General features: G+C 37.2%; 1 protein-coding gene across 4 annotated transcripts in view; it reads right to left on the reverse strand.

The window, feature by feature from the left end:
• Lpin (phosphatidate phosphatase LPIN) overlaps positions 1 to 25,057 on the reverse strand; it is a 443,299-nt gene that overhangs the window by 46,140 nt on the left and 372,102 nt on the right. For all 4 annotated transcript variants that reach the window (XM_090407132.1, XM_090407133.1, XM_090407129.1 and 1 more), the window contains one exon: positions 2,574 to 2,677. In XM_090407132.1, the coding sequence (XP_090263258.1) occupies positions 2,574 to 2,677 (104 nt within the window). The remainder of the gene's footprint in view (positions 1 to 2,573; positions 2,678 to 25,057) is intronic.

A 25,057-nucleotide genomic window follows, 5' to 3' on the forward strand; every position in this document is an offset into this window, starting at 1 on the left:
TTCACAATACATGCAGGATATTTCACATGGAAAGGGAAAATATACAAACAATTAGATGGGACAGCTATGGGCTGCCTCCTTTCTCCCCCCCCTCCCCTCCGAGACAACTTCTATGTAAAACACCTGGAAAAACTAGCTATCAGTACAACCACTCTTAAGCCAACACTTTAGCTACGCTATATTGATGATGTGCTTGCTATTTGGCCACAGAATGTTTCCAATGGCCCAGGGACATTGGAAACATTCTTAGCACATTTAAATAGCCAACATCCTAAAATCCACTTTACAATGGAACTGGAAGCTAATAACTGTCTGCCCTTCCTGGATACACTTATCACACATCTTCCAGATGGTTCCTTATTGTTTTCAGTTTTTAGAAAACCCACACATACAGGGAGATATTTACACAAACAATCACAACATCACCCTTCTCAACAGTATGGTATTTTAAAAACGCTAACCCACAGAGCAAGAGCAATCTGTTCCAATGACAATGCTCTTACTGCTGAACTGGCTCACTTATGCCACACCTTCTTGGCCAATGGCTATAATCCTCATAAGATAAACAAAATACTAAATGCTCCCAAGAAACCCCTCCCACTATCCACCACAGAGAACTACAACAAAACAGTCACCATCCCATACATTAAAGGCACATCAGAAAAGATATCTAGAATTCTTAATAAACATGAACTACACACAGTATTCAGACCGTGTGTCAAATTAGCAACTCTCATCTGTTCACCCAAGGAGAGCATTCCTCCTTTATCACATCCAGGGTCTACGAAGTACCCTGCTCATGTGATCAAGCTTACTACGGTCAAACAGGAAGAACTGTGTACATCCGCATCAGTGAACATAAAAGATACATCCGGTACTATCACTATGGCAAATTGGGCCTAGCAGACCATGCTTTGGATACCCCTGCACACAGAATCAACTGGAAGAAAACAAAAGTACTGCACATAAACTCTTATAAGTCGGAGAGATTATTCTTAGAAGCAACAGAAGCTTTGAACCATACCCCAAATCTCAACAAATATGGTTGTATAAATTTGCCTAAGATCTGGGAGACAGTCATCTTAAGACATAAATAGTGCCGGCTTTTTCTCTCTGTTTTTTTAGGACTTTAGTCTTTGTGTAGTAACTGCAATTTTTTTTTTTTTTTTTTTTTCCAGATATAGGGCATCTAATTAAGACTTTAGTCTTTGTGTTGCTGCTACAATTTTGTTAAACTAATACGATGATTACACCATGTTGTTGTAGTCTCGCATATTGTGACAAACTGTGTTTTTGTGCTCTGAAGATGCTGATTATAACACCAGCGAAATATCAGCAATAAGTCAATAAATTATTATTTACTTATAATTTTGTGTTCTGATATATACCGTCAAAAATAAAACAATATTCCAGCCCATATTTGTATTTTCTTTGAGGTTCATTTTCTTATTTTGTGTCTTTACATTAGCTCCAGAACTTCCCGGAAGCCTTGATCCTGCAGCATCATTTGAATTCTTATCCTCCTGGGATTACAAACCCCCTCCCTGGTAGCATACTGCACGACCCAGGGGTCCCATCTGTTCTTGTGCATAATTCATTCTTCCGCATTGACTTGTTCATCATTACTTGGAGAAAGAGAAAAAGTATGCATGGTGGTTCTCCGTTGCCTTCCATGCAGCTTGGTGGGTTAGACATTTCCTTCCAACCAGATGTAATGGTTATACCACCATGATCTTCAGCTCGAGTACCCCAGGATCGCCAGTTCCCGTGCACATATAGGAGACTTCATCATTACCTGCCAATTATATGTGCAAGCACGCATACACACAGTGGTTCCAATTTCCATATACAACAATCTACTGATTACTCGACTTTCAACTATCTGAACTCATTGTTCAGATAACTGAAGTACTATAACATGATGCTCTGCAGGTAAGTTGGTTGTCATGAAAGAATCAGTTCACTGAAGGGTCGTTGTTTTGAAGGTCAGATAAACAGTAGATTACTGTATATATTCATTCTCAGTTCATGGGTAATGTGACCATTACACTAGTAAGGGATCAAACTTTTCTGTGTATTCTTTGATTACCTAAATCATTGTTTTTAGGTAATATCCTAGGGAAAAAATTTAATAAACACACACACAACAATTCTATATTCTTATATAGAGTAAACCTGCCTGTTTTTATGAGCACAATTTCTGTGCATGAAGGAGAGCTGGTTAAGTAGTTTTTTAACACCCCAACCGGCCAAGATGTCTATAGATGTCCAGCAAAATCTGGATACAATTCTGTAACACCTATTGAATAACATGGATAAGAAGTGCAATTTGGTCTCACTAATTCACCCACCATAGCCAGTAGAGAGGTTAAGAGGAGAAGGACATGCACAGAGGTAATTTTCCAGACTTTTATTTTTGTTCAAAGATGTACTGACAGAAAACTACATTGAACTTTTCTGAAAAAAATTCCAAATAATCCTTAAGTTACAAGCATTTTCTGGTGCAAGAGTTTGCACTTTATCTGAAAATTAAAGTTAGAATAAATTGAAAATTAAAAATTTGGACTACTCACGATGATTGGAAGGTCCGAATAAGCTCTAATTTCAATTCACCACGTGGGTTTATAGTAAAAATTCGAGATTTTGGAATATTCACTGCACAGTATGCCCAAATGTCCTGGGGAAAAAATTTAATAATAAATATATACACACACACACACACACACACACACACATATATATATATATATAACAATTCGATATTCTTATATAGAGTAAACCTGCCTGTTTTTATGAGCACAATTTCTGTGCATAATCAGCATCATAATGTTAAATACAGAATATTTTATAGTTGTAACAAGTGCACCATTCTCCTCCTCCATTGTAGACCTTGATAATTTTCTATTATCCTGTAAATACACCTTCATCCATGTAATACTGATATTTCATGATTTTCACATAAGGCTTCCAACTGTTTTTCATAACTACAAAATTACATTTGACAACACAACTTAGTCACTACTGCTATTCTGGTCAGCTATTACACTAGCATTACAGTGGTCACAATGGAGATCATAAGCAAGTTATGTTTCATTCGGTTTCTGATCCAACTAAATACAAGGCTAAGTATCCAAATATTTACACACTTCAGATAATGAGCCAAAGAAGAAAAAAGCAGAAATTTGTCTACTAGATGAACTGTTTTGCCTGAATTGTAATACTGACTGCTGACAAAATATCTTTTCAGAAATCTTGGCTATATGGTGATATCACTGTCAGTAATATCTTAATTGTACTTAAAATTAAATGAAATTTATCATTTCTCCCTCCAGAATCACAGCTTAATTTCATTTGCTATCTTCACTTTCAATAAATTACATGATATTTATTTTCAACTTTTAGTCTTACTATTATTTATTCAGACTGTGATATGATAATGCAAAGTATGCATTCATAGTTATTAAACTTGTGCAACTGTTTTTATTTTGTGAATCAGATGTTATTTGTTAGTAAAATAAATATTCATTTTAGTACTACTCTGTACAAGAACCAGAATGAAGATGTTGGTCCTTATGAGAAAGACTTTCAGATATCTGAGATTTTTTTCAATGTCTTTCTCACAGAAGATCAAATGAAATATTAAATAGAGTACAGAGTGTACTATTCTGAAAGTAAGAAGTGATTTGCCTCATTCATTCACCTATGCAGGAACTGTAAGGAAAAAAATGATGCATATCTTGGCTTTTGTGTTATGTTATAAAACAACCATCTAGATGTGAGAGAGGTGAAATGTACAGGATGCATATGTATCCTGTACATATCATAATGCATATTCACCTCTATACAAAATGTATAGAGGTAACGTACAGTGAAATGTACATGTAATAATGGCATCCACTGTGCAAGGGATTAATATAAATTATTGCTATTGGAGCAAGAGACAAGTTTTTAGCACCTACTTTTTTAAGATCCAGTGTAGATTTCTTGATGGTTTTTGCAGTAGCTGCAAGCTTCAGTGTAGGCTGAGGAAGAAGCTACAGTTTTTCTCAAGCCATTTGCAATATACAAATTTTTTTTTCTTGAACCTTGGCATACTTATTGAATTAAAGAATGGATATTAAGCAATGATTTTAAGTAAAATGGGAGATGAAAGCTTTCAATGAGACATGAATTATTTCAGTGATTTGGTCAGAGCATATATTTATATAAAAAAAAATGGTGATCATGGGAAAGAGTAGCAATTATAGAGATCATGAAGCTTAGTTGCTCAGGAAACAGCATTCTGTAAAAACGTGAGGTTATAGCCCACAAATTCCCTACAAAGTGTTATACACTTATTACAATGCTGCTGCATCATTTTCAATTCTCTGATAAACACCTAAAACAAAAATGACTGGTTTGTGCAACAAGGGGAAAGACTTTTTTCTCAGAGAATTGCAAATGATGCAGCAGCATTGTAACAAGTGTATAACACTTTGTGGGGAATTTGTAGAATAATGTGTAAGTTACATGGTTCTCCTCAATTCCTTCATGGTGATTATCACAACTTTTCAGCACTCTCGTATAATATATATATATATATATATATATATATATATATATGAAAAGTATAAATATACACAGTATATATGTGTACATACACTATAAATTAAACCTGCCAAAAAATTATATTCTTTTTTAATCCTTTATTCAAGTGTAAGCAAACAAAGCTGGTATGTGAAGTATCTTTATGACTAGGCTACATGTGTACAGAGGCTGATAACTTCACATCAATTGCATTAGTATCCCATAATATAAAGCATGCATCCTTCAGGATGTATACTGTTATGCAACACAAGAAAGGCTACGTATATAATCATAGCACTATACACATCTGAAAGTATGTATGCCTTGCATTATGGGATACCAAGGCATGCAAAGTCATCAGCCTCTACATACAAGTAGCCTAGTCATGAAGATAATTCATGCACAAACTTTGCTTGCTTACTCTTGGAGAAAGGATTAAACAAGTATGTAATTTCTTGGCAAGTTAATTTAGTGTGTGTATATATATGAGAGTGTGCTGAGAAGTTGTGATAATCACCATGTAACTTACACATTATTCTACATATCCCCCACCAAGTGTTATACACTTGTTATAATGCTGCTGAATCACTTGCAATCCTCTGAGAAAAAAAGCTTTTCCTCTTGTTGCACAAACCAGTCGTTTTTCATCCCCCCCCTCGTATATTTTTCTGCATGAGGGTATACACATATATATTTATATTTTACATAAATATACATCAGGGGCATATATTCCATGTGTGCACACTCACAGAATAGCAACAACACCGATATTATACTTTTGGATTTATTCCTGTTAAGACTTCCTAATTGTTTCCTGGCTTCGTGTGATCCCTCTTGGATAAAGGATTAAACAAGTATATAATTTCTTGGCAAGTTTAAATTAGTGTGTGTGTGTGTGTGTGTAGGAAGATTGATTTACTCAGTTGATATACTTTTTTTAAAAAAAATTGAATGACTAGAAACCGAGAAAAATGTAAACAAAGTTTAATAGCACAACTAGTTTCAGCTTGTATCAGCCTTCTTCAGGTGCACATTAAAAAAGAAAAAACCAGTAAAACATAGAGGAAATAATTGTAAACATCACGGAAAGTTAGTGTATATATTTAACGTTGAAGTCTGCGCATTCAAAACTGTTCTCTTGTTGGCTTCATTGCTGGACGTATGCATGCGTATAGCATCTCGCAAACATCAGTATTTGATCGTTGCACAATACATGACAGTCTGAAAGGTTGTAACTCAAGTTGTTGAGGTGTGTGTGTGTGTGTGGGGGGGGGGGGTTGAGAATGATTTCTTCTGATTCTATTATCTTTCTTTCTAATTCATCGTAGCAATGGAAAATGTTATTAGACTTGTTCCGACAATCTCTAGATAGTGACAGTTGGAATCTTCTTAAAGTGTATAACACTTTGTGGGGAATACGTAGAATAATGTGTAAGTTACATGGTTCTACCTCAATTCCTTCATGGTGATTATCACAACTTTTCAACTTGAGAAGTGAATCTCAAGCCACCAGTATACAAAATGACAATAAATTGAAACTTATTAGAAAATTCAAAGCCCTTAAACAAATACAAAGAAATTCAACTTCTTCGAAACCACATCTCCATCCTGACAAAGTTGCTATTAACAAATCAAGTTATAATCTTTCCGATGCAGAGAAAAGTGTCCTCAGTAAAGGCCTAAATTTTGTTTCATCTCCCAGATCTATTTCTAAAGAATTATTACTTACAACGATCGAAAAAGCTACTTCCTTTCTTCCTTCCCAAGAGACCTACTTGCATTGAATCCATTTTCATCATCAATAATGCCAAACCCCTTACAGACAATATCTCTTCATCGGAACGACAGGCTATTAAGCAGTTACAAAACAACAAAAATATAATTATTCTTCCTGCAGATAAAGGCAACGGCACAGTTGTTCTTAACATTGATGAATATCATAACAAGATGATGGAATTGTTACGGAGTGACACTTACTCGATCCACGAGAGAGATCCCACCCGTGAACTCCACAACCGGACCAACAATCTACTGAGAACTACCTCTGAACTACCTAGAAACATACTATATCCTGTAACTGAGACGTCAGTTACAGGAGAACGCAAGCCAGTGCTTTGTCTAGTCATGTTCTGTTCTTGGCCAATTCTAATGAAGAAAACCTTAGCCATACAGTCCAATGGGGCAAGTCTAATAACATTTTCCGTTGCCACGATGAATTAGAAAGAAAGATAATAGAATCAAAAGAAATCATTCTCAATCCCCTACATCTCAACAACAACCTGAGTTACAACCTTTCAGACTGTCATTGTGCTACGATCAAATACTGGCATTCGTGAGATGCTATACGCATGCATACGCCCAACAATGAAGCCAACAAGAGAACAGTTTTGAATGCGCAGACAGTAACTTTCTGTGATGTTTACAATTATTTCCTCTATGTTTCACTGATTATTTCTTTTTTTAAGTGCACCTGAAGCAGGGCTGCCACTCCTTGGATTTTTCCCAAGATCTAGGGAATTTAGTCGCTACCTAGGGATTTTTAATTAAAAAACTCTCAAAATCTTGGGAAATTTGAACAGAAGTTTGAATTTTAATATTTTTGTCATATTTTACTATTATATTCACAAATTTTTTTTTTTTTTTGATAAATAAACCGTTTTTTCTCTGTTCTGGTTTCGTTTTCCCTTTCTTGTTTTACATCGTTACATACATATAGCGCAACCTCTTGCAGTGTTATCGTAGAGGTCCTTGTGCTTGTACAGTGTTTGACAAATTGTTTAAATTATCAATATTTTTATTTATTTTCATATTTATGGTACTTCCAATCCAACCATATGGAGCCATCAAAGAAAAAACAGAAGTGGTATTCTCAAGCATTTAAAGAAGATTGGTTAAAATATCCTGAATTAAAAGATTGGCTGCAGCAAGATGTGAACAGCAAAGATACCAGTTACTGTAAGTGTTGTAATATTACATTTAAAATGCAAACAAATCTGCACTAATAAAGCATAAAGATTCAGCCAAACATAAAAGTAATTATCAGTCTGCTAAGTCGACAGCAGTTATTACTCAATTTCTTAATAAGAAAGCGTCAACAGAGGATAAACAATTAGCTAGGAGTGAGTTAATAATTGCTAGCTTCTTTTCTGAGCATAACATCCCATTTTCTCATGTTGATCATTTTGTAATGATGTGTAAACGCGCATTTTTGGATAGCCAAATTGCTGGAAAGTTGGCAATGAAGAAAACTAAAATTTCTTATGTTATTCAGGATGGAATATCATTCCATGAAAAGTCTTAACTTACCAAAATATGCAAGAATCAAAAATTTTCAATTATAATAGATGAGAGTACGGATATCTCCATCACTCAAATCTTGGCTGTTGTTGTACAGTATTTTGATACAGATAAAAAAGATGTAGCTGATGCATTACTAGACATAGTATGTGTAGAGAATGGAAGTGCTAAAAGTCTTTACAGTGCTGTCAAAACTTTTCTGCTGGATCATGGCATTCCCTGTAGCAATATCATTGGGAGTGATAACTGTTCCTCCATGATGGGCGTTAACAGTGGATTTCAGAAACTGTTGAAAGATGACGTCCCATCTGTTTTTGTGATGGGTTGCGTTTGTCATTCATTTGCTCTATGCATTAGTCATGCAGTCAGTGTTCTACTCTCATACTTAGAAGCTTTTCTAAAGGATTTAACCTCCTACTTCTCCTGCAGTGCTAAGCGGCAAAGAGATTTTGTATTCATTCAAGAATCTGCTGATATAGCTACACATAAAATTCCCAAACTTGCTCAAACCAGGTGGCTGTCGAGGGAAAAAGTGGTATCAACTATTTCAGAACAGTATGATGCATTAGTTCTATACTTTCAAAATGAATCAAGGACAGATAAAATTGACAAAGCCAAAAAAATTTATGATACACTTACTAACCTTGGAACCAGACCAATGCTTTTTTCCCTTCAGTATATTCTTGAAAAAGTAAATACACTTAATATAGATTTTCAATCAGAGCATTTCAGGTTACACCAACTATTCCTAAACGTATCAACAGAATATCTCAATTTACTTAATTGAGATATTTCTTTATTTGCTTCATTAAAGATGAGATTTTAAGAACAGCTAAATTATCAGAAATTGATCCAAGAAACCAAAACAACTATAAAAATGTCAATGATATTTACTTCGGTGGTAGAGCAATGGCGCACTTAATTAGAAACCCTTTCGAAGATAACTCCATTTTGATGAGATTTAAAAATGATTGTTTAAAGGTTCTTGTGGAACTTAGTTCGCAAATAGAGAAAAGATTTGTCTTCGAAGAACACAGCATTGATGCAAAATTATGAATCTTAAACCCAAAAGTTGCTAGTGACCCTAGCCAGTCACCATTTACCATTATTCCTCTTGTTGCTCACTTCCCCTCACTTGTTGATGATATTAGGTAAATCAAATAGATGAGTGGAGAAGTTATCGTCTCGTAGCATCAGATCTACCAATTCCTAAAGATATTGGCATTCATTGACTGACATAAAAGATGGCATGAATAATAATAAATATGGTTTACTGTCATATTTTATGACAAATCTTACTATTCTGCTGCATTCACCTGCATGCGTGGAGCGAATTTTCTCACAAGTGAATTGAATAAAAACAAAATTAGCGAATTCATTAAAAACAGAAACTGTGAGAGACAGAATCCTAGCAAAGCAGTGCTTAGCGAGATAAAATGCAATGCGTACTTCTTGGGAATCACCGAAAACATTAATCAAGGAGTTGGAAAGTCACACAGTTCATAATAGACATAAAAATCGACTTAATACCGCAAAGGGAATGTGATCAATTACCAGAAGATATTGGCGAAGAAGAAGAGGGAGGAAATGTCAATTAAAGTAAGTTAAGCATGTATTCTTCGTATAATATAAAGTTATAATTTTTTTTTTAAATGAAAGTATACTTTGTTACAGGAAAAGAGAAAGAGAGAATTACTATAAAAAAAAAAGAGCAAATTTTTAAGTCACTTTTCTGGTCAGTTAGTAGGTAACTATTTAAATGGTTTTTTTTTTGCATTTTATATTATGTTTTTAATTTATGAGTAATGTTTTAATTAAACCATGCAGAATTATAAATTAATAAAGGTATATTTAAGTGCATAGTTTGAGTTTTTTGCATATTTAAGAGCATATTTCGGATGTTTTAAATGTTTTTAGTGTATACTTGGACGCATATTTTGCATTTTTTTATGACACCTAAAAATCCGAGCCCTAGTTATTACTACCTGGAGAATTTCGAAAAATGTGAGTGTCAGTCCTGACCTGAAGAAGGCTGATACAAGCTGAAACTAGTTGTGCTATTAAACTTTTTCATTTTTCTCGGTTTGTTTCTAGTTATTCAATTAAAAAAAAAAAATTATTATTATTATTATTATTGTTGTTCCGGGAAACTCCAAGGAGTCGACAGACTCATCGAGGGAGGCCCTAACATCATGTCTGGAACAACTATTCAACATTTACACAGTATCTATCATATCTTGCCTTGAACTCATTCACGGTCGTAGCACCTACAACAGACTCTGGAAGCTTATTCCACTCATTCACCACTCTCCAAGTAAAAAACCTAGCTCTAACACCCTTGTCAACCACGCTCTTGCCCAGCTTCCATGCATGGCCCCTAGTCCTCACACCACCAGTCATATTTTCAAAAATATCTTCTGGATCAATCTTATAAAAACCCTTCAGTAATTTGAATGTCTCAATCATATCACCCCACCTTTGCCTATCGTCCAACTTCTGCAACCCACAAATCCTCAACCTATTCTCATAAGGTTCATTCCATAGACCTGCTATCATCTTGGTCACTCGTCTCTGGACCCTCTCCACTTCCTCCCCATCACAAAGAAACCCTGGTGCCCATAACTGGGCACAGAAGTCCAGATGGGGTCTTATCAAGGCTCGATACAGAGAAACAACAACTTGTTTCTCTCTGCATGTTAAAGTATTTTTCATAAGCCAAGTGATTTGGTGAGCTGTTTTAGTTACTTTTGCAATGTGCCCCCTAAACTTCAATTCCCTATCCACCAGTACTCCCAAATCCCTGGCCTCATCAATCTCCTGGAGTACGGTTCCACCTATGCGATATACTGCTGCTATTCTTTTCACCCCAAAGTGCATAACCTTACACTTTGCCACATTAAACTGACATCCATTTTTCCTAGCCCAGTCCTCCAAACTATCCAAATCATCCTGTAAAATTTTGACATCCTGTGCACTCACAATTGCTCTACCCAACTTTGCATCATCAGCAAACAAGTGAACACTTCCTCTCAGATCCTTTCCAATATCATTGATGAACAAATTGAAAAGCAGTGGTCCAAGAACAGAGCCCTGCGGCACTCCACTAGTCACAAGACGTCTTTTTGACTCCACTCCTGAATAAATCACTCTCTGGTATCTCTCCTTCAACCACCCTCCTATCCATCTTACCAACCCTATATCTATCCCCATCTGCTCCAGTTTACTGATTAGGGTTCCATGTGGTATCCTGTCAAAGGCCTTGGCAAGGTCCAGTAGTATCACTGGAAACCCATTACCTCTATCCAGTTCAGCCGTCACTGTGTTATAAAACGTGAGCAAGTTACTGAGGCATGATCTACCCTTCACAAAACCATGTTGTCCCCCATACAATATCCCATTTTCATCTATCCGATCCTGTATTCTTTTCTTGACTAATTTCTCTAAGACCTTGACAATGATTCCTGATATGCTAATTGGTCGGTAATTTACAACAGCAGTCGTCTTGGAACCACCTTTATGCAGTGGAACTATTTTCCCTTCTTTCCACCCCCTCGGGACTAACCCAGACCCGAGACTCAAATTAAACAAAATGGTCAAGGGTACTGACAATTCTTTAGCTGCTTCTCGTACAACACGAGCTGGTATACCATCCAATCCCACAGATGTATTGACATTGAGGTTATGCAATAGACTACTCACCTCCACTTCATTCACCACAATTCCCATATAATCTACTGGTACATTCGTTTCTGCAATGTCACCACCTGGATGATATATTCTTGCAAAGTGCTCACTCAGTAACTCAGCTATCTCAACTGATTCAGTTACCTCCCTACCATCGGCATTCTTTAAAATCATTCTGCCATGTACATTTTTCCTTTTACTTGCTACATATCTAAAAAACTATTTAGGATTCTCTTTAGCCTGCATGGCCAATGTTCTTTCGTAATCCTTTTTTGCTTTTCTTACCACACTCGTCACCCTTCTGGCCTGCGCTTTATACCGTTCATGTGCCTGCTGGTCACCCTTCTCCTTAAATTCCCTCCATAGTTGTTTCTTTTTTTGCAGCTCAAGCTTAATGGTGTTATTCATCCATTTAACCGCTACTTGATTTATTATTCAGACTCTAGGTATACAGTCAGCCATTGCTTCATGCAAGCACTTCTTAACTACCTCCCATGCACTATCAACTTCTAGTCCTTGTAGTTGTACATGCCATGGCACTGAGCCCATCAAACTCCTAAGCTTGTCATACTTTCCAGCCCATCATATATATATATATATATATATATATATGATGAAAAAGTTTTAATTGAGGTAGAACCATGCAACTTATCGTGAATTTTGACACTTTGGCATGTAAACATTGCATCAAATTTGCATTAATAGCCTGAGTGTGCAGTTACAAATACAGATACTTTTGAACAGATGTACAGTGGATCAAATTCTTAGGTTTCCAGTGGCTTTAAACCACCCAGAAGGTGAGGCAGGGTGTGTGCTGAGAGAGTAGCACCCAAAAATCATTGGCTGTGATTGATTATTATGTCAACCAATCCAATCGAACATTGTCATTTTTCATGAGTTGATGTTTTTGCTTTCCGAGTTTCACCTGTTTTGTGTGCGTGAAGTGTGAACTGATGTGTTTAGGACACCAATATAGACAAGCAATTTTTCATAAATAATTTACAACTTTTTTGTCTATATTTATAATGGGAGGGAAACAATGTTGACGATCTACCGAATGTCCCATTTTCTGCCAGACTTTTCATGGAATGTATGATTATAATCAAAGGAGGTTGGAACTCATGTATAAATAAGTAGGTAACAAGTTATTTCAGCTTTGTTATTTCAGTTATAAAAGCTGAAATAATAACTCTTTGTTATAACTGAAATAACTTTGTTATAAGGTTATTTTCAACTTTCTTTGATTCAATCTGAAAAAAATAATAATTTTCCAAATGAATACCTTTTCCAATTTTTCTGTATATTATATGGCTGTATTTAGAAATCACATCAAAATTCAAATTATCCGTGTCTCACTCTAGTATCTGCCAATGATAATCTAATCTCACCATGAAGCATAAACCCTTTGTGCTTCTCAGATAAACAGTGCATGTGAAGCATAGCTACTGTTCATTTGACCTGCATGCTTTCCATATTTAAAATTATATTAATTGATAACGAAGTATTCAAAGTATCCTACAATTAATTGCACTGGACCAAATAAGATGAGCACTGATGTGACATGCACTTTTAAAATCTTTCATACATCAATAAAAATGAAATCATACAGTCAAAATTGATGTGAATTTTGTAGTGTGGGGTGCATAAGTCACACAACTGGACACTAAATTGAAATGGGCAAACGAAGCCACTGATATTCATATATATACACATGTATTCATAGGTTGATTAAGTCTTTTTTTTTTTTTTTTTGTACACTTTGTATCTATGTATACTCTATATGCAATTTTCATGTAAATGTTATAATTTAATTTTTAAATCTGATTTTTCATTTACTAATTTCTTCTTTTTTAATATGTGCACTCTTACACACCTGTAACAAACCATGTGCTCCTTTGCAAATTGGCCAAGTTTGTTTATTGATGTGTTAATGACTATGTTTTCCATGGGTTACTAATAGTATCATGTGACTGGTAATTGGTAGAATGGAAGTACTATGTAATGTCTGCTGTCATTCCGTTTTTTTCTTCATGCAACTATCCAGAGTGATGAGATTCTCATCTCAAAATATGAGTGTTTTTGTACTTAAAACAAAATAAAATAATTTATTTTGTTTTAAGTAATTTTATATGTATATCAATTTCATCATGTCTATGACTATATTAGTATCAATAATTAAATTTTACTGCTGAAGGCTTTTGTTCAATTGTATTATTTCCTTAATAAAAATTATTATTCTTTAGTAAATACTATAAATTACATTTTATTCTTCAAAAATTAAAAAAAAAAATGAAGCTAATATACATGCAATGAATATACTGCAGAATAAAAATTGTAGCTGTTAACTACCGCAATATGACACATACACACAAGCTTAATTAATGGATTTTAAATGTGAAGAAAATGAATAAATTATTGACTGAATGTTAGTTCTGGGCAACAAAATATTTTAAATTAGCAATTGTTAATGGTGATCATGTCAAAATATAAAAAGTGAAATAAGGTTATAAATATTCTAAATAAAGCTAGAAAGCCTTATTTACTTGGTGATACACAACAGATGTATCTATGAGTATGGGCAGGTTTCCTGTAGGAAGAAAAGGATACAATCTACTAGACAGCCTGGTGACCATGTCAATGAAATGAAAGGAAAACTATTGTTTGCTTTTCAATGGTGAATATGAATCTTGGAGTATCATATCCACCAAGCCATGCAATCAAATGGAAAATATGGCAATGAAATGCAGTCAATATTGTGGATTTCAGAGGAGCTTGGTTTAGGACCATTTTCTTCAAAGCACTCCATGAAAAGAATTGCATGGGGAAGACAGCACGTCTTCACCTGCATGTGACTGCCTTCAACCTGCTCACAGTTTTTTTTGTCAAGTAAAATAACCAGAGTGCATGATAAAAATGAATAAGGGTAACATGAGTGGGAAAAAAAAAGTGCCTGAATAATTTTATTTTATTAGAGGTCATCAGTGAACAAGGAGGTTATATCAAAATTGAATCATGACATCTGTGTGCTGAGGCTTAAGTGCTGGGAGGATATCATGTTGGAGGTTTAATGGAATATTTACAGCACTAGGAAAGGATTAAAAACCAATTTTAATGCTTCCAATGTTTTGTCTCAGTCACTGAGACATCTTCAGGGATTACAAATAACTTGTAACACGCACTCAAATACAACACAATAACTAAGAGAAACACATGGGTGACTCTAAAGTCCTATCTTGGTGGTGCATGGTGCACCCTCTATAGGCATTTGTAGGCCAAATATACCTAGATTGGATTTCAGAGTCACCCATGTGATTCCAAATAACTCTTGTAACACACACACTCGTACTGTGTTGTATATGAGTGTGTGTGTTACAAGAGTTATTTGTAATCCCTGAAGATGTCTCAGTGACTCAGACAAAATATTGGAAGCATTAAAATTAGTTTTTAATCTTTTCCTAGTGCTGTAAATATTCCATTAAACCTCCAACATGATGAATCATAATATCATTATGTCCTAAAAGGAAGAATTGAAGTGCACAGATTTTTTAACATGGGAAACAGTGCAGTGTCTTAGTTTAAGACACTGATAGGGATGCCGTGAGAAGGTATGTTATGTGTGTTGTGTTATTACCACTACTGAAAGATAAGTAATTTTTTCATGGTTTAGTTAATAATATTAACTCATTGTAGTTTTTGTTGTATACAGGTCTGTGATTGACTGAGTTTGTAAATAATCATTGTATTTTTTTTGTTTAAGTACAATATTGTTGGTATGCATGGTAGAACGATGGCAATAAAGATTCATTGTTGGATGATTTGAATTTGCATGATTTTGTACAGTGTGCGAGAGATGTATTTGTCATGAAAATTATAAGGATTTATGGAAGGAGAGTGAAACAGATGAACAAGCTTGTATTAAGTGTTTTGACAGCAAGTACCAGTTAGGTTGTGAGAACAAAGTGAATGTTAGTACAGCAGATAGTATCAATGGTAAAATGGAAAATGCTAATGTCTGAATTAATATTGAACATGTAGCAGTGGAAATACAGGAGTACGAAATAGACAAATATATGGAAATGGCATACTTGAATGTTATCCTTCACAGGGCAAAGTGCAAAATCAAAAAACTGCAGAAGCAGCAAGAGATTAGTAGGGCTGAGAAAGAAGCAAATGGTCTGAGGTAAAATTGAGATCAGGTCAACAAACGAGAAAAATATGGATGATCAGAAGCATACTTAATGAAAGTATAACAAAATCATCTTTCCCTGACACAAACCTTAATGATATTAGTCATACCAATTGGAAGCAAAAAGGTAAGGCAAAAGAAATAACTGTCTTGGTGGCACTAATGATCTGAGAGGTATTCTTATGAGGGAAGATGCAAAGAAATTGTGATGAAGTAAAAACTGTAAGTCTCCTGATAGAGACTTGCAGTTTTGATAGAGACAAATTGAGGAGCAGAGCATTAATAACAAATTAATGAATACACGGGTTGTGAAGAAGTAATGATATAGAGTTTGTGGACCTATTAGCCTGTGTTTGATGGAAAGAAGAATTTGTATAAAGCTGATGGACTGCATTCAAATGGTTTTGGTGTCTAGAAATTGTTCACCAAGCATGCTGAAGTGCAAATTCAGAAAAACTTAAGCAATTAGGGTGAATGTGTGTGAAGACACCCATGAGGCAAGTGAGTGTGAGAATGACAAACAAGTGCAGAATCTAGTCTCTCAAGCCAAAAATAATGAATAGGATAATCAATTCAGGAAGCAAAGATGGTTGGTTCCTACAGGGATGTTGTATTTCTGTATACTAATGCCAGAAGTATCAAGAACAAGAGGGAGTTTTTGGCATTGGTTAGTGCAACTTTACAAAAGTTATAGGGATTAGTGAGACTTGACTAACAGCAGATGATGTAGCTACAGGGATAGAATGTGAAGGGTTTAATATTTTCAGGAAAGATAGAGAAGATAGGATGGAGAGGAGGACTGCTGATAATAGCAGATGAATTGCAGTCAAAAAGAACAGGATGAATTTGAGCTTCTTGGCATATTAGGAGAGGGTGGCTGTTCATTTGAAGCTGTCTGGTATAAGATTAAGGTCAATAAGACTAAATATATGGCTGGTTGCTGCTATAGGAGAGGAGATTCCAGGGATGATATGGAAGACATACATCAGCAAATTAGTATGAGTGCAGGTTGAGTGATTATTATGGGGACCTCAACTATGGAGATACAGACTGGAAGGAAGAGACATCACACGGCAAGAAAGAAATGTATACACCTACACCCTCTGTCCAAAAAGAAACCGAACTTTTAATAGAAAATAAAACACAAGCAAATTATAATTATTCAAATAATTTATTTTGATCAATATAATTCCCTCAGCTTCGATATAGCGTTTGGAATGGTCAATTAATTCATTAAATGAGTTTTTTTTATATCGGTTCTTGGGATACTGTTGAGGGTCATGGTTACTGCCGCTTGAACGTTTTCAAAGGTGTCATATCGCTTTCCTTTCATCGGCAAATGAAGTTGGGGGAAGAGAAAGAAGTCACAGGGTGCTAAATCAGGTGGATATGGTGAGTGATCCAACACCCAAACTTGTTTTTTGCTAAAAAACTGTCTCACAATGTTCGAATGCTGAGATGGTGTATTATTGCGCAAAAGTGACCAACTGCCTGCATCACGACATTCATTCTGTATGCGACGAATTCTCGCTATCAATCGCTTCAAAACTTCGAGATAAAACTCACCATTGCCTGTTTGGCCAGGTGGAACGAATTCTTTGTGGATAATGCCCTTGGAATTGTAGAATCAGCATTGTCTTTACTTTCGACTTCTTCTAGCGAATTATTTTCGAATGCCCCTCTTCTGGTGGTCTCCACTCAGTACTCTGGCGTTTTGTTTTGGGCTCATACTCAAAACACCACGTTTTGTCACTAGTAACGAGGTGTTTTCAAGGAAGTTTGAGTCCTTACAAGCAGTTTTAATGAGGTCCTTGCAGTATTCAATTCGATAAATTTTTTGGTCGTCGGACAACTTGTGGTGAACAAATCGTGAATTCAATTTATGAAGGGCCAAACTCTTGGTCAAAATGTTGTGCACAGTTGATTTTGGAATCCCCAATTCATCTTCAATCAATCTCATCAACGATTTTGGGTTTTCTTTGACAAAATCATGAACTTTTTGGATGTTAACCTCGCTCAGTCCAGTTTTTGGACGGCGCAGTTTTTCGTCGTCCTCAAGCATCTCACAACCACTTTGAAATCACTTAAACCACTCATAAACTTGAGTATGGGATAAGCATTCATCACTGTATGCTTTTTTGAAGCGTTTTGGAAAAACTTTTACCAAGTTTAACACAAAAGTCAATTACAGCTCTCTATTTGAAACGAATTTTCTGACTGTTCTTCAAAACACACTATCACTCTTGGCACTATAACTCGGCTTCTAATGAAACAAATGTCATAAACAGCTGATACAACACTAATGAAGGTTGCTGCTTTCGACAACAAAAAGATATGACAGGTGGCGCCACTAGTTTCTTCTATTTTTGAAAAGTTCGGTTTCTTTTTGGATAGAGGGTGTATAATTATTTGAGACAGCATGTGATGGAGGGGAATGAGGTCCAAGAGTATTGGAGCTGGTCATAGGATCAGAAGCACTATCCATAAGCAAGGTGGCCACATTGCCTGATTGGCAGCAAAGTGACCATGCGGTCTTGACTTGGAAGATTTAAAAAATGAGGAATACTCTGTCAAAAGAGGTATATGTGGAATTACAAGGCAGGTGATTATGACAAGTTTAGAGGGAAACTTGAAGTTGCCATGGTATAAAACCCTGCAAGTCAAGCATGGGAAATAGTAAGGGGCATCTAGAGGAAGCTATATTAAATTGTATATTTAAGGTAAGGAGGGTTAATTGGGTGGGAGTTAGAAACATGAACTTCAGAAAAAGAAAATGCTGTGGATGATATATAAGGAGAAAGGTGACCAAGCAAACTCATGAACAGTACAAGGATCAGGCAAGAAGGTTGACCAGTATGGTAAGGAAGATAAAATCAGATTTTGAGAAGAAACTAACCCAGCAGGTTAAGGGAAATCCCAAAGAGTTCTTTTGCTATGTGAAAATAAGATGAAGAAGTCTATCATCCAGGTGAAGATACTACAGAATTTTAATGGGAATATGACTATGACATTAAATGGAATGTAATCTGTGTGTTATGAGAATGTGCAAAGGAATTTGCACTGTTTCTTACTAGGCACTTGAACTTAAGTGTAAGCTCTGGTAAAGTCCTAAGGAAGTGAAAGAAGGGCAAACTAGTTCCACTGCATACAAAGCACCAAGACAGAGGTAGAGAAATATAGACCAATCTTGGTAGTTGAGTGAAGGAAGTGGAGAAGCTGGTTAAAGATAAAATTCAGGAATGAGTAAATAGGACTTCCTTCAAGAGCTCACTTTAGTGAGTATGGGCTTGGCAAACCTGAAGTACCTGATGCTAGACCATGCCTTATTTAGGTAATATACATCTGTTATATTATCTGTAGACTGATCCCTCCCCTGTTTTCTTTCTTTCTCATCTTGCTCCTTCCCCCTAATGCTATTAGAGTATTTGAGGGCTAGTGGTGAAGCTTTCCTATTTATGCTATTTCATCTCATCTTATGTGGAAAAGGCCTCTGCAACCCTACCACTTTCTCGCAGTGACTTCACACCAAAATGCTAATATGGTTGTGCCTTATAATACATCTAATGCTGTCAAGCAGAATAATCAGAGCTGCAGTCAGGACTTAGGCAGAGGATCCTGTTCAAGAAGTATATTACAGTCTCCAACAAAAGTCAGCGATATTATGAATGAGCAACACAGAAGGTATAGAATTAATCTTACAGAAGGGAATTTTACATAGGCACATAGAATGTTTATGGTCTATAGATGGATACTCTTGAGATTTTCTGTGAAGAGATGGATAGGTAAAAAATTGACATCCTGTTAATTACAGAGACCAGATGGAATGGAGAAGGGCACTTCAAAAGACAGGATGGTAAGCTAGTTGTTTTTACTCAGGTGGTGACTCGAAGAATCATGGGGTAGCTGTGATACTGAAGACAGCTCAGGAAAGAAGCCTTCTTGGTTATCCTGTTAATGATAGGATACTTTCTGTTAGACAGGCCTGAAGAAGAGAGTGAGGAATTGTATGAAAACTTACAGACGGTTTTGGACTGCCTACCAAGATGACAGACCTATACTTAGATAGGTAAAATTGATAAGTGAAGGCACCAGATTGATTATATCCTGGCTCTCAAGCAGCGGAAGACGAGCATCTTTGATGTGCATACTTGTCCTAGAGCAGATTGTGGTATACAGACAATCAGCTAGTAAGAGCCAAAGTAAGACTACAGCTCTTACTTTGGCTTATTTTCCAATCCCACTAGATTGGAAAAGAGTAATTCCAAGTGGATTCACAGAAGAAATACCAACTCTGTTGGATGATTTTTTGGAGGCCACTGAGGAGAACTCACCAGAAATGCTTGGGGAAGGAGTCAAGGTGATAATACAGGATATAGCCAAGAAGTATCTCGTCCCAATAAGAAGACCAAAAGAGAGACAATGGATATCAGATTCAATATGGGAACTAATCAAAAGAAGATGGTTGGAAAAACAAAGAGACACGGGGACTGAAGAATATAAGAGATTATATAGAGAAGTCAGAAGAGCCATCAAGCAGGACAAGTTCTATACTAATAAATGTCAAGAGATAGAGTTACAGATGAGGAGGCACAATTATAAAAGGATGTTTAATTTAGTTTGTGATCTAAAGCACAAGTTTAAGCCCAAATTAAATTTAATTAAATTAAGGCCACAGGGGATGGGGGGATAAGAGTGTTTCATTGGTTGATTACAAGGATATGGGAGACAGGATCATTGCCTAGAGCCTGGAAGAAGTCAGTTTTCATACCACTACATAAGAAGGGAGATATGAAGGCTTGCAAGAACTATAGTCCAATAGTTCTTGCAAACAAGAACTCTTTAGTTTATTATCTCATGGAAGCAAAATTTTATTGAAGATCATGCTAAATAGAATTGAGGCCAAAGTTGAGGCAGAGATGCCTGAGGAACAAGCAGGTTTTAGGAAAGGTAAGGGCACCAGAGATCAGATCCTTTGCCTTAGACAGGTCATAGAAAAATATAAAGAATTCAGATTCCCTTTGGTAATATGTTTCTTAGAGATTACTCTAAAACTTTTGACTGTGTACAGCATGTAAAACTGTGGGAAGTAATGAAAAGAACGAGTTTTCCTCAACATACTATTAGATTGATAGTCAACTTGTACAGGGAGCCAGCAACCATGGAAAGAATAGGTTTCTTGTGTAGAGGCTTAAGTGCTGTGAGGACATTATGTTGGAGGTTGAATGGATTTTTTACAACACTCAGAAAGAATTAAATTAGAATTTAATACTCTTATATTTTGTCCTAGTCACTAGGACATCTACGGGGATTACAAAAACAATTAATGTAACATGCACACAAAAACTTACAATACTAAGCCCAACCACGTGGGTGACACTAAAGTCCTATCTAGGTGGAGCGCCCTCTAAGGGCGGTAGTAGGTGGCCTGGAATGTAAGGTGGGACCTCTGGTGATGAGTGTTTCCCAAATCTTCGGAAGCTTAATGCAACCGTATTTGTTAAGATTTGGTTGGTTTCTGAGAGCTGCTGCTGCTTCTAAGAAAAGTCTCTCTTTTTTGAATTTGCTGTGGTGGAGCATGGTGGTTTTCTTCCATGATACTCTGTGCGTGGTGTCCAAAACATGGTCAGCCAAGCCTGAATGGCCATAGTTGTGTTTAACGATGTACGACTTGTGTTCCTCCAGGCGGATGGATGCTGATCTGCCTGTCTGTCCAAAGTACGCAAGCTTACAGGAACAGGGTACTTTGTAAACTCCAGGCAGAGAGAGAGAGCGGGGAGCTGATCTTTCGTAGAACGGATAAGGGTAGCAAGTTTGTGGTAGGGCTTATATGCTGTGTGTAGGTTATACTTTTTTAGTATCTTGGATATTTTTTCCGAAGTGCCTCGGATGTAGGGTATGGTGATGGCATTTTTAAATTCTTGTTGACGAGAGGGACAGGGAATGGGGGAGGAATTGGTTATTTTTTTGATACTGTGTTCACTGTAGCCATTGGAGAGGAAAGTTCTGTGTATGTGGTTAAGCTCAGTAGTGAGGGCGGTTCCACTGGAACAAAGATTGTGGGCTCTCTTGGTAAGGGTTTTAATGATGCCATATTGTTGTGAGGGGTGGTGGTGGGAGAGTTTGTGAATGTATCTGCCTGTATGTGTGTGGGTTTTCTGTATACAGTGAAGGCAAGTGTATCATTGGACAGGCACGTGACTAAGGTGTCTAGGAAGGGTAAACAATTGTTCTTTTCCTTTTCCATAGTAAACTGGATTCTTGGATGTAGGCTATTGAGATGACCGAGGAAGGAGTCTAACATGTCTAGGCCATGGGGCCAAATGGAGAACACATCATCTACATATCTTAGCCAGATAGAAGGTTTGAGTGGGGCTGAGTCTATGGCTCGTTTTTCGAAATCTTCCATATAGAAATTGGCAAGGGGGGGGGGTGAGAGGGGGGAACCCATGGCGGTTACTTCTATCTGTTTGTAGATTTTGTTATTCCAAGAGAAATACCCAGAGTTGATGGCAAAGGAAAAGAGATCTAAGATGTCAGAGGGGAAAACGTTTTCTAAGAGAGATAAAGTGTCAGTTAAGGGAATATTGGTAAACAAAGAGGAGATATCAAAGCTTACCAATATGTCTGTATTGTTCAAGGTTAAATTTTCTGTGAGGGCTTTAAAGTGGGTCGAGTTTTTTATATAGGAAGCTGAATTTCCGGTGAGGGGGGACAGAGAGTTGGCCAGCTGTTTAGACAGTCTGTAACAAGGTACATTGGTGGCATCTACTATAGGTCTGAGTGAGGAATTGGGTTTGTGGATTTTTGGTAAACCGTATATTTGGGGGGGACGGGAGCGGAAAGGTTTAAGTTTTTTCGTGACGTCAGGGGGCCAGGAGGTTACTTTTTTAAGTAAGATTTTTAATTTCTTAACTTGTGTTTTTGTGGGGTCGTGTTCTAGCGGGATGTAGGTAGCGCGATCGCGGAGGATAGTGTTCATTTTACGATTGTATTCGCTGGTATTAAGCACAACTGTGGCATTACCCTTATCCGCTCTGGTGATGACGATACTTTTTTCTTTGCGTAGTTTCTGGAGAGACATGCGTTGGGGATAAGATAAGTTACTTTCTGGAGGTGAAGAGTGAGCGAGGATGTTGGCTACGTCGAGTCTGATGTTGTTGGCTACCTCCGACGATAAGCGACCGATCCCCCGTTCGACGTTAACCATTACATCGAGCACCGGCACTTCTTTCGGGGTGACGGCAAAATTACGGCTGAGGCTAAGAGCGCTGACGGCATCCTCGTTGAGCCTTTTGGAAGAGAGGTTAATTACTGTCTGGAGCAGTTGAATTTGTGGTTGTGGTTTGTCTTTAACCAGGTTGCTGTATTTCTTGACGTGTTTGTTTTTTATTTTTTGAAATTCTCTCTGTGTGGAAGTTTCCGAAATGTCAGAGAGAATCGACCAAAGTTCAGGGTTAAAAACTGTGGAGAGCTCTGTATGTAAGGAACCAATGGCGGCGTTCGTCACTGCGAGGGCGGCACGAGTAGAGGCGATTTGCTCACGTAGTAATGCTAGGCTGGCACGTTTATATATACGGAGTGCTTTTTTGGAATGGAAATTGGTCTTCATTTTAACGCATTTCGGTATCACTCTTGTATCCCGACATCTTTTTAAAAAGGCCAGCCTATTTAGTTGTCTAGATAGTCGTAGTTTTGACTTACCTCACAACCACAAATTCAACCGCTCCAGACAATAATTAACCTCTCTTCCAAAAGGCTCAACGAGGATGCCGTCAGCGCCCTTAGCCTTGGCCGTAATTTTGCCGTCGCCCCGAAAGAAGTGCCGGTGCTCGATGTAATGGTTAACGTCGAACGGGGGATCGGTCGCTTACCGTCGGAGGTAGCCAACAACATCAGACTCGACGTAGCCAACATCCTCGCTCACTCTTCACCTCCAGAAAGTAACTTATCTTATGCCCAACGCATGGCTCTCCAGAAACTACGCAAAGAAAAAAGTATCGTCATCACCAGAGCGGATAAGGGTAATGCCACAGTTGTGCTTAATACCAGCGAATACAATCGTAAAATGAACACTATCCTCCGCGATCGCGCTACCTACATCCCGCTAGAACACGACCCCACAAAAACACAAGTTAAGAAATTAAAAATCTTACTTAAAAAAGTAACCTCCTGGCCCCCTGACGTCACGAAAAAACTTAAACCTTTCCGCTCCCGTCCCCCCCGAATATAAGGTTTACCAAAAATCCACAAACCCAATTCCCCACTCAGACCTATAGTAGATGCCACCAATGCACCTTGTTACAGACTGTCTAAACAGCTGGCCAAATCTCTGTTCCCCCCCCCCTCACCGGAAATTCAGCTTCCTATATAAAAACTCGACCCACTTTAAAGCCCTCACAGAAAATTTAACCTTGAACAATACAGACATATTGGTAAGCTTTGATATCTCCTCTTTGTTTACCAATATTCCCTTAACTGACACTTTATCTCTCTTAGAAAACGTTTTCCCCTCTGACATCTTAGATCTCTTTTCCTTTGCCATCAACTCTGGGTATTTCTCTTGGAATAACAAAATCTACAAACAGATAGAAAGCACCGCCATGGGTTCCCCCCTCTCACCCCCCCTGCCAATTTCTATATGGAAGATTTCAAAAAACGAGCCATAGACTCAGCCCCACTCAAACCTTCTATCTGGCTAAGATATGTAGATGTGTTCTCCATTTGGCCCAATGGCCCAGACACGTTAGACTCCTTCCTCAGTCATCTCAATAGCCTACATCCAAGAATCCAGTTTACTATGGAAAAGGAAAAGAACAATTGTTTACCCTTCCTAGACACCTTAGTCACGTGCCTGTCCAATGATACACTTGCCTTCACTGTATACAGAAAACCCACACACACAGGCAGATACATTCACAAACTCTCCCACCACCACCCCTCACAACAATATGGCATCATTAAAACCCTTACCAAGAGAGCCCACAATCTTTGTTCCAGTGGAACCGCCCTCACTACTGAGCTTAACCACATACACAGAACTTTCCTCTCCAATGGCTACAGTGAACACAGTATCAAAAAAATAACCAATTCCTCCCCATTCCCTGTCCCTCTCGTCAACAAGAATTTAAAAATGCCATCACCATACCCTACATCCGAGGCACTTCGGAAAAAATATCCAAGATACTAAAAAAGTATAACCTACACACAGCATATAAGCCCTACCACAAACTTGCTACCCTTATCCGTTCTACGAAAGATCAGCTCCCCCCTCTCTCTCTCTGCCTGGAGTTTACAAAGTACCCTGTTCCTGTAAGCTTGCGTACT

Source organism: Typopeltis vanoorti, chromosome 17 (genome assembly GCF_054136105.1).
Source record: "Typopeltis vanoorti isolate ZY-2024b chromosome 17, IOZ_Tvanoo_1.0, whole genome shotgun sequence".
NCBI classification, from domain to species: domain Eukaryota; kingdom Metazoa; phylum Arthropoda; class Arachnida; order Uropygi; family Thelyphonidae; genus Typopeltis; species Typopeltis vanoorti.